This window comes from Coenobita brevimanus, chromosome 114 (genome assembly GCF_032717465.1).
Source record: "Coenobita brevimanus isolate Jiangsu-jjx chromosome 114, ASM3271746v2, whole genome shotgun sequence".
In the NCBI taxonomy this organism is placed as follows: Eukaryota; Metazoa; Arthropoda; class Malacostraca; order Decapoda; family Coenobitidae; genus Coenobita; species Coenobita brevimanus.
In genome coordinates, this window is record NC_137067.1 from 1,848,264 (window position 1) to 1,863,342 (window position 15,079).

Sequence of the window (15,079 nt, forward strand, 5' to 3'; positions counted from 1 at the left end):
TAACTGTGAATACGGATTTAGCAACACCACCACGAACGTAAACAAATGTAGACACCCCAAGGATTTCTCTCAGGTGTATTTAATGACACTTGCCTGACCCAGTTACTCTTTATTCCTATGAAGGTACGTGATTGAGTATTGTAGTATTCAAATATGGCAGTAATTTGTAGTTAGAAGAGTGGAGAATAGCAGCGTCAATTTGAGATAGGCAGTCGTTATTCATTAGGTTAATTGGCTTGACCTACTTTCATTTATTTGTACTTTAATTTACTGTAGATAAAGGCAGCTCTTAGGTTGTGAAGGATAGTCTTAGCCCTCTTATGGTGGGGACAACTCTAGTTTGGTATTCCAACAAACGCCGTATATTTGTCAGCTGAGAGTGAGTCATTGGTGCCCGAGGGATAACTACCGTATATTAAGTGACACAGATACTCACAGAAGGCTTTGTGAGAGGCACATTTTCTACAGTGTGTGTGTTTTTTCACCCAACAGAAATCCCTAACCCTCTTCAGTTAATTTACCTGCTAAAGTGTACTCAAACTGGAGGATAAATTTAACTGATAACCAAGGAGATTCATTCCCACCTCATAACTACCTTAACAGATATCATGTAACAATAATTAGCTTAGCAGTTAAGTTTTGGGAGTGGTCCAGTTCCTTCAGATGAAAACAAACCAGCTACAGCCTGTGACTTCAGCTCTAAATTTTCCATAAGAACAGCATTGCATACTGTGTGATGGTCATATATACACTAACTGGTATTTTTGGCGCTCTGTTATTAAGCCTTTGTTTGGTGAAAATGTAGGAGAGGTTTATGTATGCACTGTGTATTTGTGATTTCATAATAAGTAATGTTATGTTGTGATGAGGAGGGGTGTATTGAGATTTTCTGAGTGTATGTAGAAGATGGAAGATGACAGCTGGGTGCAGAAGGTGAGTCTAGGATATGGTTGTGAGAGACAGATCAAACAAGTCCTGGGATGAGGTCATCGAGTGTGACTTCAGGGATAAGGGACAGAGTAGGGAGGCTGCCAGAGATCAAGCCTGATGGAGAGCTGCCATTAGGCAATGAAGACCAATGCATGCAAAGATGTTGGAGCCTTTATAAACGATACGATACAGTGCAATATATTGGGTTAGTTAAAATGAAGCACTCCATATATACGGTAGCGGTACTTCTTTTTCAGAATTACGGTAGAGCACAAGGAGTAGTGTTGTTCTTTTCCTTCCTTTTTTAAATCGAACCTCACTCCATCATTAAGTGGACAAAAAAAAGTCAGGATGGTGTTGATAATTCCCCCACTTTTGCACTCTTGTTTCCTTGTTTCTAGATCTTACTGCATATGATAATGACAACAGCCAGGATTGTTACATTTCTGGTTTGTGACTGATGGTTGAAGAGAAATGATGATGATTTTTATGTTTCAGGTTTGTGATGGATGGTTTACGAGGCAGCCAGATACGTTTCAGTGAGGCACAACAACAGCAGCAACAACCAGAGTGGGTACGAGAGAGACCAATCACCTTTGAAGACCTCGGAATACCCAGGACGCAGACCATTAGACCTTCTATGTTTGGCAATGTAAGTGGTGTGGGATGAGATGGAGGGATGGGATGGAGAGGTATAAGAGAGAGAGGGGGATGAGTTGGAGAGAGAGCAGTGTGTTGGGTGAGGATAAAGTGATGTGGAGGCATTTCATTTGTGGCCACCCCTTCTAGGGTTAAGGCTTCCAACAAGAGATAGATAGATAGATAGAATTCAAGATAGATTGATAGAGTTCATAAAAGTCCAAGGAGCGGTTGGGATTTGTTGCTTTCATAATGGCACTGGAGGCAAATGACTCTACTCCTTTTACCTTAACTTGGCCCATATTTTTGTTCCTTTGCAGCTTAATTCACATAACTCAGTTCTGTAATAAGACAACGCTGTGGTGCTGGATGCTGTCCATAGCACTTCTTTGTGACCAGTATCATATTCTAGCGTTAATCTCTTGTTGTAATTCAGTATCATAGATGGAGTGATTGCAGTTTTAGGCCAGGTTAGAGTAAGAAGGTTATAGTCACTCTTGCCTTAAATATCTGGACTATGTACCTTAGCCCTGGGCCCCTACAGTCCTGATGGGGCAGTATAGGATAGTGATAGATAGACTGATAGATAGACAGATAGGTAGAAAGAAGTATATATAGGTGTTATGGACATCCTAAGAGAATGCACATGCTCTAGACAGGATGCTAAGGGAAATCTCTGAAGGTGAGACTAAGATTAAAGGTAAAGACAGACATTATATGATGGGGAAGAAGAGTGGCAAGATGAGGGAAGAGGAGGAGGAATGTTTGAGAGTGAGAGAGATAAGGGAGGACAAAGTAGCATAGAGATGATATTGCTAGAGTCATCCTGTCTGGGCTTCGTATGGGGGATCAAGGCATCAAAGACAATAATGGTGATGTTGAAGTGAAGGTTTTACATGAAGCATATTAGCCTCCTCACTGTGATGTCTTACTTAACGTGTACCATCTCCAGTGAAATAAACCAGTCATTCACATCATTTAAGCCTTTTTCATTCTGGCTGCACCTCATAAACAAATCACTCTGTGCATTATGTGTTTCTGTTTTTCCTTATAAATCCACTTCATGTATACCGTACCTGTAGGATTGAGTCATTCCTACAGCTTCCAGGTTACAAAAAAAAAAGGAAAAAAAATGTAGTGTAAGGGTTTCACTAGTTGGTTTTTTGTACCTGACAGAACTGGGCCACTAATACAGCTTAAATTCATTCATTCATTCATTGCCAGATGCCATGTATCCCAAACAGGGTGGCCAAGGGCTTAGAGTTAATTGTTTTACAGGGAGGGGCACTAATCCTCCACCAACCCCACTTGACACGTAGGGAGAACGTTATGCCAACAGCATCTGGTGTTCCCAGGTGGTCACCCATCCAAGTACTAACCAGACCCAACGTTGCTTATACTGAGTCATTTTTTTGAGGTTGGAATAAATCTCCTTAGTTGCTAGTCAAATCAGCCCTCGAATCTGACTACACCTGGCTATCAACTGAGCTGATAGGAGTTGGGCATATTTGTCAGGTTGGAACAAGCATGGTGTCAAAAAAAAAACAACAACAAAAAATGCGGTGTATAGGAGTAACATTTTTGTGTATTCCAGATTCGCACTTGTCAGAGCCTACGTTTTCTTGAATGGGTCCTTGTGATTGGAGGTTTGCTGTCAGTATTTATTACCATTGGCCTGGGTGTGTACAGACTTTCCACCCTCACTGAAGGTGGTACGGAGTATGTGTTTGCCCTGCTTCTCATTTTTCACTCAGGTACAGTTGTTTTGTTTTGTTTTGTTTTGTGGTGAAATTTGTACAATACAGACAGTCCAAGGTCTGTATTCTTTGTTGCTTAAGTAAGCTCCCTAACACGTTTTCCTAAGCAGTTTATTTTGCTTATTACACATTCCTGTCCTCTTCTGCGTTACCTAAATCATACTGATATCAGCATACTCTGAGTCTGCACAAGTAGTGTACAAAACAGTATTATCTAGTTGTATCCAAAAATAAATCGGTAAGGAGGAGATGTTTGGGAGCTTCCTCAAATGACAAGAATATGATCCCTAGTTATCAGTAAGGATGTGTTCCAAAATATTGTAGCTTTTATTGATTTGTAGGTGAAAATGCCCACCATCCACTCACTCACTGTAGTTCTGCCTTCCGGTGACCTACACTGAGTGACAAGCCCAATTGTTTACTGTCACCCAGGAAGCCATATACTGCGTTGGGTGGTAACCATATAACTGAATGATGCCAAGTGGTCTAGTGTGTCAGAGTACCGGATCCAACCTTACTCCAGTTTTTATGTGAATTAAGGCTGGGATGATGATGAGTGCTATCATTCATTCATTCATTGCCAGACGCCATGTATCCCAAACGGGGTGGCCAAGGGCTTAGAGATAATTGTTTTACAGGGAGGGGCACTAATCCTCCACCAACCCCACTTGACACGTAGGGAGAATGTTATGCCAACAGCATCTGGTGTTCCCAGGCGGTCACCCATCCAAGTACTAACCAGACCCAACGTTGCTTATAATTTTGTTTATTTGTTTTCTGGATCATATTTTACTTGGTCTTCTCAATGGGAAAAGTGAGAGAGCAAGCTGGAGAGGACAAACGAAAGGGTGTGTGAAAGAGAGAGGCATGGAGACACAGGAAGCAGTGGTGATAAGATTCGTTAGAGAGGCTTCTGTTTCTGTGCTGTATCTTGCTTCGTTTCTATAGCTTTCTTTACCCCATATTTTAAGTGAAAATTAGGGTGGAGATATGATGATGATGATATGGAGGTGATTGTGATGATGGTGGTAGTGTGGGTTTTCCATTTCTGTGCTTTCTCTCTCTCTTTTTTTTGGATCCTGCCTCACATCATCCTCATGGTGGGAATAAGGACGGAGATAGTGATGATGATGATGAAATGAAGAGTTGGAGGAAGTGGACCCCAGATTTCCATGTTCTTATGGGGTAATAAAGAGTTGATGATAGTTAAATAAATAGTAACTCACAGCCAAAGGATTAAACAAACACTGTAATTCTTTCCCCCAGTTTGGACCAGATTTTTGTCCCTCTGCAGCATATTTCACATAGTTCAGTGGTAGAAAAAGATAATAATATGGCTTTACAACCTTTCCATAGCACTCCTTTATGACTAGCATCATATTCTAGTGTTAATCTATTGTTACAGATCAGTACTCAGGATGGAGAGATGGCAATTTAAGGCCAAGCTAGAGTAAAAATAGTAATTATTTTATGTTCCTCTCTCTTCCAGGTTTCTGCATTATATACATCCTTGACGGTGTGTTTCGGGAGCAAGCGTTTGAGATCCTGGCCCTGGTGGCATCATGTGTTATCCTTATCATCTATGTCGTCATCAACTTCACAACCAACACACCACCAACCAACATCTTCAAATTGGTAATGAGTATAGTTTGTTCACCTTAACTTGGTAATTTGGGAGGTACTAAAGCCAGTTTGTTTTCTTCTGAGGGAACTGATCCACTCCCACAACTCAGATACTAAGTTGTGGCAGCATGGAATTTGAATAGCCATAGTTGTGAAGTAGGAATGAGTCTCCTTGGTTACTAGTCAAATCAGCCCTCCAATCTGAGTACACCTGGCCAGCAGCCAAGATGAAAAAGGGTTAGGGATCTAGGTCAGAAGAGAAGAAACATACGATAATTTACAATTGTAGTGTGGCCACGTTCTCTATACTCTTTTTGCACTAACTTGGCCTAAAATTGCAATCTCTCCATCTTGAATGCAGATTTGTAACAATAGAAAAACTTTTGAATATGAACCTGGTCACAGAGAAACACTGTGGAGAGAATGTAGAGCCATAGCATTGTCTTTTTCTGCCACTGAGCTGTGTGAAATAAACTGCAAAAGGATATAAATTTGGGCCAGGTTAAGGTGAAAATAGTATAGCCACACAATTATCACTCAGACAGGAAAATTCAGCCATAATTAAATAGAGCAGAAGTCCAAGCTGACACACACATATTGCTACATATCATGTCACATCTGAGAGTAGTTTTCCCGCGAGTTATTAGCAGCTCTTGGGAAATAATTAGTGGGTTTGGTACTTAGCTTCCAGTCCATAAAAACATTAGCTGTGCCTTTCAAATCTAAGTACTGTATGGAGATTTATGAAGAGAAAGCATGGCATCATTTGATTTGTATGATTTAACTTGCATTTATATGATACCATATGATTTGATTCCCATAACTAAGTTGTAGAACAGGACAATATTACAACTGTTCATATTTTCCTTAGCACTTGTTCCATTTGAGTACCGTACCCAGTTAGCCTTCTCATTGTTGAAACAACTCAGGTATTATGTTACAGCTAATGGTAGATGATTTTGTTCATCTGAGAATGCTAATTCTGTTACCAGGAATCCCTAAGCCTCGGAACTTGTTATTTTCATTTGTCCCTGACTAAAATTCATTCACTCTTGTTTACAAATAAACACCAATACTGCCTCTCAAGCATTCGTGATCTTGCTGTGATGATGCATTGAAGTATAGGAACTTAGTCATTTGCAGCAAAAAAATAGAAATACAGTACTGTATACGATACCAGAAGGGTCTCTGATGCCAAATAATTTAATACAATGATTACACTAACTATATAGCTGGCTGTCTACATCCTCAGGTTTGGTTAATAATGATCCTGGCACTGTACTGGAAAAGGTTGTGGTTGGGTCAGTGATGTGCTACTGTTACTGGCACTCTAGACAGTCTCATCTCACACTGAAGGGCTTAGTGAAGGCTGTATCAAACCCCTCCAGTTAAAAATGGCTTGTTGTAAAGCAGTAAATGGTCTGGTGTAAATCTCTTCAAAGTTCAGCATATAAGAAGGGGAGATGGCAATTTTAGGTTAAGTTAAAGTGAATAGAGTACAATAAGCTTCCTCAAACAGTAAACCAGCTCATTGTGTATACCCTCAGGTTCGGCTGATAGTGACTCTCGTCTTGGGTGTTGGTGTGGGTGTGGTTGGGTCAGTGCTGAGTTATGAATACTGGCGCTCCAAGAACCTCATCTTCAGGACAGTTGGGGCTGATGCCGCCATACAGGCCTTGTGCTCCACCCTCTTCACCACCACTACGCTTATCTTGTTTGACGCGCAGATAGTGGTAAGACTCGCAGTGTTTTCTATCCATCTGTTTATCAGTCGCTCAGTCCATCTTTAGCCAGACAAATCATGGAAATCCTGGAGGGGGCAGTCATGAACAAATCACCTCCATGTCTTCCTGTCCTCCAACATAAGGCTGTCATCCCTCCAGCACACACCACTCTCCATTCTATCTCTCCACCTCATCCTTGGCCTCCCTCCCTCCAGTCTCCTTCCACTTTATTCACATATATTTTCCTAGTCATTGTCTCATTCTTCATTCTTTTCACATTTGACTATAGTTTGCCTGTGTAGTTCTCTTTCTTCAATACTTTCTTTGTTTCTGGATCCTTCCCATTTTTTTCATCTCTGAGCTGGGGATGATGATGGTAATGACGATGATGATGATGATGATGGTGATGATGATGATGATGATGGTGATGATGATGAGTCACCTACATTTATGCATTCTCTTTCTTACATGAGAGTTGGAATGATGATGATCCACTGTGTCGTGTGGGTGAGATGATGACGTTGTTGATGCTGATGATGACGGAGAAATGATGCCTTTCTCTTATACAGGGAAGTGTGGTGATCCTGGCCCTCCACCACGGCATAAAACAACTCATCATGGAGGAAATTTTGACCATTACCATCGGCGGACCATTCCTCTTGGCTTGGGCTGTCATTGCGTATTTGGCGGTAAGCTCATAGCAACGAATTTTTATTTATTTATTTATTTATTATTTTTTTTTATTATTTTTTTTGGGGGGCAATAGATAGATAGATAGATATTTATTTTTTTTGCATTTCCATTTTTTTTTTTTTTTTGCTTATATACCAGTTGTTTATTTATTTATTTATCCATTATTTTGAACTAGAAGTGCTTGATACAGCCTTTGTTAATCCTGTACAGATGTTCAGTGTGACTAGTAACCAAGGAGATTCAGTCATACCTCAAAACTCTCATTGAATTTTATGGAACCACAACATAGTGACTCAGTTCCATCAGGTGAAAATGACTTTAGTAGCAGGGAAAGGTTTGGAGGTTTGGTTCCTGGATGGATGCCGCATTTGCATCTCCACCCAGTTAACAGGGGCACCATAGCAGGCTCCACATCACATCATTATTTAGTTATATCCACCCAATTAATGGTTTCCTGAGAGAGAGAGGGAGAGAGAGAGAGAGGGGGAGAGGGAGAGAGACAGGGAGAGAGAGAGAGAGAGAGAGACTTACCTCATATACCTGTAATTTTCTTTGTCCACAGGTGCGAGTGGAGAGTAAATATTTCTTCAGTGTTGCGCTGCTGTTAAGTCCCTGCCACATAGCGTTCGTCTTGTTGGCCATTATACAGGTTAGTGAGATTACCATAATTCATATTTTCTTACACCATCTGTAGGTAGGAATAAGAGACATGGTGGTGGTGGTGGTGGTGGTGGTGAGGTTTGTTGTTGTGGTTGTGGTGGTGGTGGTGAGGTTTGTTGTTGTGGTTGTGGTGGTGGTGTCGCCTCCATGTACCCATGCCATCCTCTATTAGGCTGTCTCTTTTCCAGCTCACAACAGCCAATAATACACCAATATTGATGATGTACCATACCGGAGCAGAATAGTGGTTACTTAAGATAATTTTTGGAGCAGTTGACTCACTTGAACAAAGCTGGTATTGGCCTGAATCCAGTACAGTTGTAAGTCAGTGATGCAGTACAGTATGTGTAGGTAGATACTTACATATGCTGTATACTCAAACCATACATACAAGCACATACACATAGGTACAGAAATAAAGGAACTGCTGTATAACTGTATTCTTTTCCACAGACGGCGCTTCATCATGAGACAAGTCCCATTGCTGACTGCCGATACGCTGCCAGTGTCGGGAGTCTGGTTGTCCACACACTCCTCATTGTTTACATGGTCAGGTGCCGCAAGAACTTTGGCCTCGGCTTAAAGGAGAAAGGTAAGGGGAGGTTGTAAATATTCCTTAGCTTTACTGGAAGGTGACAGGGATTAGCAGTGCCCCCTTCCTTAACTTTATATTTGTTGGATTGACTCTGATAGGTAATTATGAAGCAGTTATGTGTGGAGAGCCGTGCCTGTGAAGTAGAGTCAAGATTCCGGTGGCTTGAATGAAGAGTGAATGAGTTTGTGGCCTGTTTAATTGGGGACATGTTGATTAGTTCTCCCCCTCCCCCTCCCTCCCCATTTTTGTCTAATCGTATTTCACTTCACTTGTGGATGGGACAAAAAAAGTAAGGATGATGATGATGATGTTAGTTCTTCCGCTTTCATACTTCCATTTTCCTTGCTTTTGGAATATACCTCAACTCATCTTTAGGTATGAATAAAGTATGATGATGATGATGATGATGATGAAGAGGAAAAGGAGGAGGAGGAAGAAGAGAAGGATTCTATTGTTGTTTTTATCTTTCCAGTATACCCAAGACAGTCGAGTGCAAGTGAAGGAACGAGCAACTTGGTTCAATAGCCATGTTTATGCTGACCGAAGAGGGACACCTCATGTGGTGGCACTGATACGGCCGGGTACAGTTACACAGATGTTCCCCTGCTCCTCTCTGTCTCTCAAAAGGAAGATGGTGGACTGCAGAAGAAGGGCAGCTCAAGTCTTCAGTCCACTAATTTACATTCACATGAACCTAGTACCACAGTATCATACCAGTGTGAGACTTAGAATTGAGGCATGTACTTTGCTGTTGGTACTGGATTGGGATGCCTTCATGTGATGGTATTGATATAACCAGCTGGATACACTGCCTGGTTATATGAATCTCTCTCAACCTCCATCCTATCCCCCAAAAGGAGGATGGTGAACTGCAGGAGGACAACTTAAGCCTGCAGTCCATTTGGTTCAGTGAGATGAGCCTGGGGTTGTAACTATACTACTATTATTGTACAGATTAATGCAGTGCAGACTTTGACCCAATTGCAACCATTTGTGATATATACAGCATATAGGAATCTTATAGTCATTTATAGCATATGTTTAGTGGGAGAAAAGAGAAGTATTATTAGTTTATAAGGCCAGACCAACTTAATATGTTATATGGGACCATGGTGTGTGGTTGTCTGTAGTTTGTTCACTTTAACTAGGTGTAAAATTGCCATCCATCCATCGTGCATACCCGGTACTGAACCAAAATGAGAGATTAATGCTAGAATATGGTTGCTAGTCATGAAGAAGTGCTGCAGAAAGGTTGTAGAGCTATAATATTGTCTTATTCTGTTATTGGGCCATGGAAAACAGGCTGTAAAAGGATGAAATCTCCGCCTGGTTAAAATGAACAAAGTATAGATTAATCTCTTCATTCCAGTGACATTTATTTTATTATTATTTTTTATTATTTTTTTTTAATGATGGTGAAGTGAGATGCCTTATTAGTTTATTTTATTGTTATTATTATTTTTAGTGGTGATGGAGTGGGATGCCTTCATGTGGTGACACTGATATAACCATGCAGCTCCACTGCCTGGTTATACAAACATCCCTCAGTTCCTTCCCTATTCCCTGAAAGGAGGATGGTGGACTGCTGGAGGGGGGCAGCTTCGGCCGTCAGTCCACCGGTTCACATTGCAGTTTAGATGGTATGCCTTTTATGACTGGGGTATCAAGTTGAAAGAAGTCTGGCATCAAAGAAAAAAATGATGAAACAGTTGTCATCATCACCATCACTCGTCATCACCAGCACTCATCATCGTCATCATCATCATCATCACCATCACTCATCATCATCGGAATTTTACACATTACACTTTATACAGTATATACATATTTACCATAATGTATATATAAGAATACCTGTACATTAATTACCTTATGTCTGCCAGTCTGTATATATAAACAAGCTGTGTTCATTTACTGACTCTCATGTGAATTACTTTAGCAATTTATACAACTAGTGAAGGCTGTTTAGCAACCAATTTTATGTATATAATATTAGTTGTTTTACTCATATATATTTTTAAGACTTATAAATACTCAAGTCAAATGCTAGCTGGATATTTTATGAATTACTTGGCTATATTACAACCAGTGTAGGCAGTTTACAGACTTATTTTACATACACATGCAGTAGACCCTTGCTGTGACAGACCTTGTTAGACTAGATATCAGATTTAATGGACACTTTGAAGGCCACTGAACGTCCTTTAGCTATAACAAATAATGTCCTTCAAATGAGGTGCAGTAAATGTGTTTCCTACTCTTCTTACTCCAGCCTGGCGTGAAGTTGCCCAGTCCCCATCATGATTGCTGAGTTGTAATAACAGTGTGTAGTAATATTGTACTAGTCATGAAAAAATGCTGTGACAACGATGTGAAATAAGCTGCAAAAGGGCAAAATTATGGGCCAAGATAGTGTCAGATGGGTATAGTTTTCATTTTTAGTGTTAGATGATGCTCTTGTTTTCATTTACTTTCACACCTGCTTGAAATCTCTTCTCAGGTAGTGAGGAGTATCGGATATAAGAGATTATTGGCTTTTACAATCCTGGCTTAACCCCAATTAGTCCTTTATAGTGAGTGTCTATTGTACTTGGCTGTTTATTTAACCAGTGAAGGTTATTTACAAACTGGCTCTACATATGCAAGTTTCTTACTCATATATTCTTAAGGCTTATAAATACTCAGTTGAATATTCTGGAGTTTTATATATAAGACTTTAGATGAGGAGCTTTGTGGGGTAGCTCCAAATGTGCCTAAATCAAAATAAAGAAAATGGAGGATAGAATAAGGAACTTTGTAGACTTGGCACTTACAAAATTCCTCCATAGAGTGCCTTATATTATTTTTTTGATGCTGCTCCATGGAAAAACTTGAAGGCACCATGGATTAAAAAAAAAATTGTCATCTCACCTCCATTTTCTCAATCTGTCAAGCTTGGTACGTTCAGAGCTATTTCACGGAACTCCACGTTTTCTATGATATTTTTGTCATTATTGTCATGTTACCTGTGTTCATGGTATTTTGTGATATTAGAACAGAAATGTTGGGTGGTAACCATAGCATGCACAGTTAGATGGCTGGTGATCTAGTGGGTTAAGGCTGTGTACTACGTTGGATGGTAACCATACTATGTATGTATGGAATGAATCATATAAATTATACCAAGAATATATTTCATTGCTTAATGAATTGGTATCGTTTTCTTCCATCATCATCATCATCATCCGGACCTCCTTTCCCACCCTAGGGCAGGGTGAGGAGTAGCCACGTCCAGACAGCCTAAGTTTGCCCAGTTGAGTGGGCCACGCTTCCATTCACTCATCATTCAGCTCTATCTGATATGCCGAAGACATTCACCACGTTCTGTAGCGTCACATAAATGTATCCAATAGAGTCAGTCCGGATGCTGCCACGTTAAAAGGGGTGCCAAGTCCCTGATCATGCACATCATCTCACAATATTCATCCAGCCAGCTCGATCTCTTGTCAGTCCCCTAGCCTCACCGACTTCCAAACCTCTCTTCCTGACACACTCGTCCACCATATCTCTCCACCTTCTCCTTGGCCTACCTCGCCTCCTCCCTCCTCAGATTTGCTTTTTCACCACTCTATTGTTGTCCATTCTCTCCACATGACCATACCATCTCAGTACGCCCTCTTCAATTCTGGTGTCCACAGACTTCCTCACTCCACGTCTTTCACTAATCACATTATTTTGTATCCTATCCACCCTCTGTACTCCACATACATTTTTCAGCAGTTGCATCTCCACTGCTCTCACTGTTGATTTTTCATTTTCATGCCACACCATAGTCTTACATCCATTTGTTAGAGTTGGCACTAACACTCCTTCATGTAAACTTCATGCAGCTGCAACACTCAAGCCTCACTTTCCTGTCAAGGCCTTCATTGCACCAGCTACCTTTCCTCCTTGTGTCACTCTACTCTCTACTTCTTTTGCACACTTTCCTCTCTTTTTTTTCCACAAGCACAATAAAAAATATCTTGTGCTGAATTTGCTTTGACAGTCCAAGAGGTGATTGAGATTATTTCTCATATATAAAACTCTGAGATGGAGTGAATGGGTGTATGGCCCATTTCAGTGGTCATGCTGTTGATTTGTTCTCTTTCTCATGCTTTTCTCCCTTCCTTCCTTTTTGGACCTCACCTCGCCCCATCCTTTGGTGAGTAAAAGAGGCTGGGATGAGGATGAGGATAAAAAGCTGGCAGTGGCATTGTTTGGTCTCCTTTTAGCCCATTCTCAGGTCCCAACATCCTAAAGGGGGTAATAAGGGACCTTTTTTTTTATATATATTTATAATAATTAATGATAACACTTTGTACTTTGTATCCAGTACCAAAGTTCTAAGGTTTTGTTTTACTTGTGCTTTCCAGATTATTTTACCCAGCAATGGAGAGAGTTTTTGAACACAAAGGAAAATATAGCTTTTCCTTCACTATAAGAGTTGGAAGAGTTCTTTACTGAAGGTGGCATCACTTTGGGCACTTTTGACTGACATGTTAGTTGTGTTTGATAGTCAAAACTGATGGCAAAGCAGAGTACAGTAGTGATCACATTGGCGAGTGGTATTTTGTTGCACTCTGCCTAACAGCAGCAAATGCTGGTGGAGATTATCATGACTCCTACATTGAGAGAAGCTGTAATGAATTGTCTTGTGATTCTGTAAATTCATGCCTGTAACACATGAACAATGAATTTACTATGTTCAGAAAATGATCAGTAGTCATGGTGAAGTATGTTTACAAATGTCCATAACTGGCCATGTGAGTGAGTAATGAGTTTAGGATACCAGAAAAAATTTGAAATGATTAAGAAGCACAGGATTCAAACTTCACTTCAGCAATACCTTTAATTACTACTGTATTGCCTCAGGCACCAGTACAATATTTGATTCACAGTTGGAGAATTAATGTTAAGCTTTTTGGAGTACCGGTACTAATGGCAGCAACAAACTGTGACACAAACACGTTATCCATTTCTTTTCACAAACAAAATCTCGAAGACTGTTGGATATTTTGGCTAATGACTCACAAAAATGGCCAATATTTTAGCTGTTTTTGGCCCCGTGTAACTCCACCTTAGGTTGGATAAAGTCATCTGGATACATCAGAAATATACTACTGTAAAATATACATCATTATACTCAGAGAATAAATACTGTATACTCTACCACCAGATGCTTTTACTTGGCAGAGGGAAATACATACATAGGCAGACAGTTCCAGAGTTGACCTGTGGCATACATGAAGGGCTGGGAGTAATGGTTAATTCATGTAGAGTTTTGTCTTTTAATAGCTCAGTGGCATAAAAAGGCTGCTGTGGTTGTGCATCCTTTCCTTAGCACTGCTTTGTGATTAGCACCATATTGTAGTATTGATCTCTTGTTACAGTTCAGTATTCAAGATGTAGAGATTGCAGTTTAGTCCAAGTTAAAGTGACAAGAGTATAGTTTGCTCTCCAAAGTTAAACAGTAAAGCCATCTGGAGGTAACAACAATACAGTACAGGTTTATTTTGTATCATTTTACTTTTTTTTTTTTTCTTTATAGGGTGATCTGTAAATAGCACCCACTAGAAACTCACCTTATGTTATATTGTGTTGTGATGGCTCAGTCCACTGGTATGGGTGTGTGGCAGTGGCTGTAAGAGCTTTAACAGTTTTTATAAATTTACTGTAGATTTATTAAGAGAAATGAGTACCCGAAAAGCTGACATGTAGTAACTTAAACTGGAGACATTTATAAAAAGGTGTATAAGAATTTAGTGGTAGGTGGTGGTGACCATCTTCCACACACTTGATGTGGTGCTGCCCATTTCATCCTTGACCATTATCATTCCTTTTCTGTCTGTTCTCCTCTTTTCCTATTTCTCCCATCCTTCCTGTCACCTTTTATTATTCGTCTTTCCTATTCAGGCAGCTTTACATTGAATGACAAGCCTAATTGTTTCCTGTAATCCAGGAAACCATTTTCAATGCTGGGTGGTAACCATATATAACCAACCCATATGTGTTCCATATGTGTTCCCTACATGTCAACAAGTGGGTTGGTGGAGGGTTAGTGCCCCTCCCTGTAAAGCAACTAACTCAGAGACAAACAACCACCCCTTACATAATTATGGCATCTGGCTATAGATATAAGAAGAATATAACTACAGTATATCTGTCTACAGCCAGACGCCAGAATCCCATAAGGAGTGGCTGTTTGACTTTGAATTACGGTAGTTGTAACAATGATGTGTCTTCAGGAGTGCATAGCATTTGTGAGTGGTGTCTCTCAAGCTGAGAGAAGCAGAGAATTTTGAAGTTTTGTGACATGTTTGAAATTTGAATTTTGGAAAGATTTATACTGTAGATACTTTGTTTTAATTTACCTCAACTATAAATCATGATATGCATCTTAATTCTTTGGAATCATTGATGAGTTTTGTTTTATTTAT

General features: G+C 40.1%; 1 protein-coding gene across 1 annotated transcript; it reads left to right on the forward strand.

Annotated features, from left to right (window-relative positions):
* Positions 1-913: 913 nt before the first annotated feature.
* On the forward strand, positions 914-9,177 carry LOC145418443 (uncharacterized). Its single transcript, XM_080286861.1, has 9 exons — positions 914-933; positions 1,429-1,582; positions 3,164-3,323; positions 4,816-4,961; positions 6,497-6,682; positions 7,243-7,362; positions 7,929-8,015; positions 8,480-8,618; positions 9,094-9,177. Exons 1-9 carry the CDS (start codon positions 914-916, stop codon positions 9,144-9,146), a joined length of 1,065 nt encoding a protein of 354 aa, XP_080142987.1. The 3' UTR covers positions 9,147-9,177.
* Positions 9,178-15,079: the final 5,902 nt, after the last annotated feature.

Bases quoted from the DNA above. Each gene is read 5' to 3' on its own strand.
- LOC145418443 (XM_080286861.1), top strand. From the start codon at position 914: ATGACAGCTGGGTGCAGAAG. The intron at 934-1,428 runs GTGAGTCTAGGA...TTTATGTTTCAG, and splicing joins ATGACAGCTGGGTGCAGAAG to GTTTGTGATGGATGGTTTAC. The intron at 4,962-6,496 runs GTAATGAGTATA...GTATACCCTCAG, and splicing joins CAACCAACATCTTCAAATTG to GTTCGGCTGATAGTGACTCT.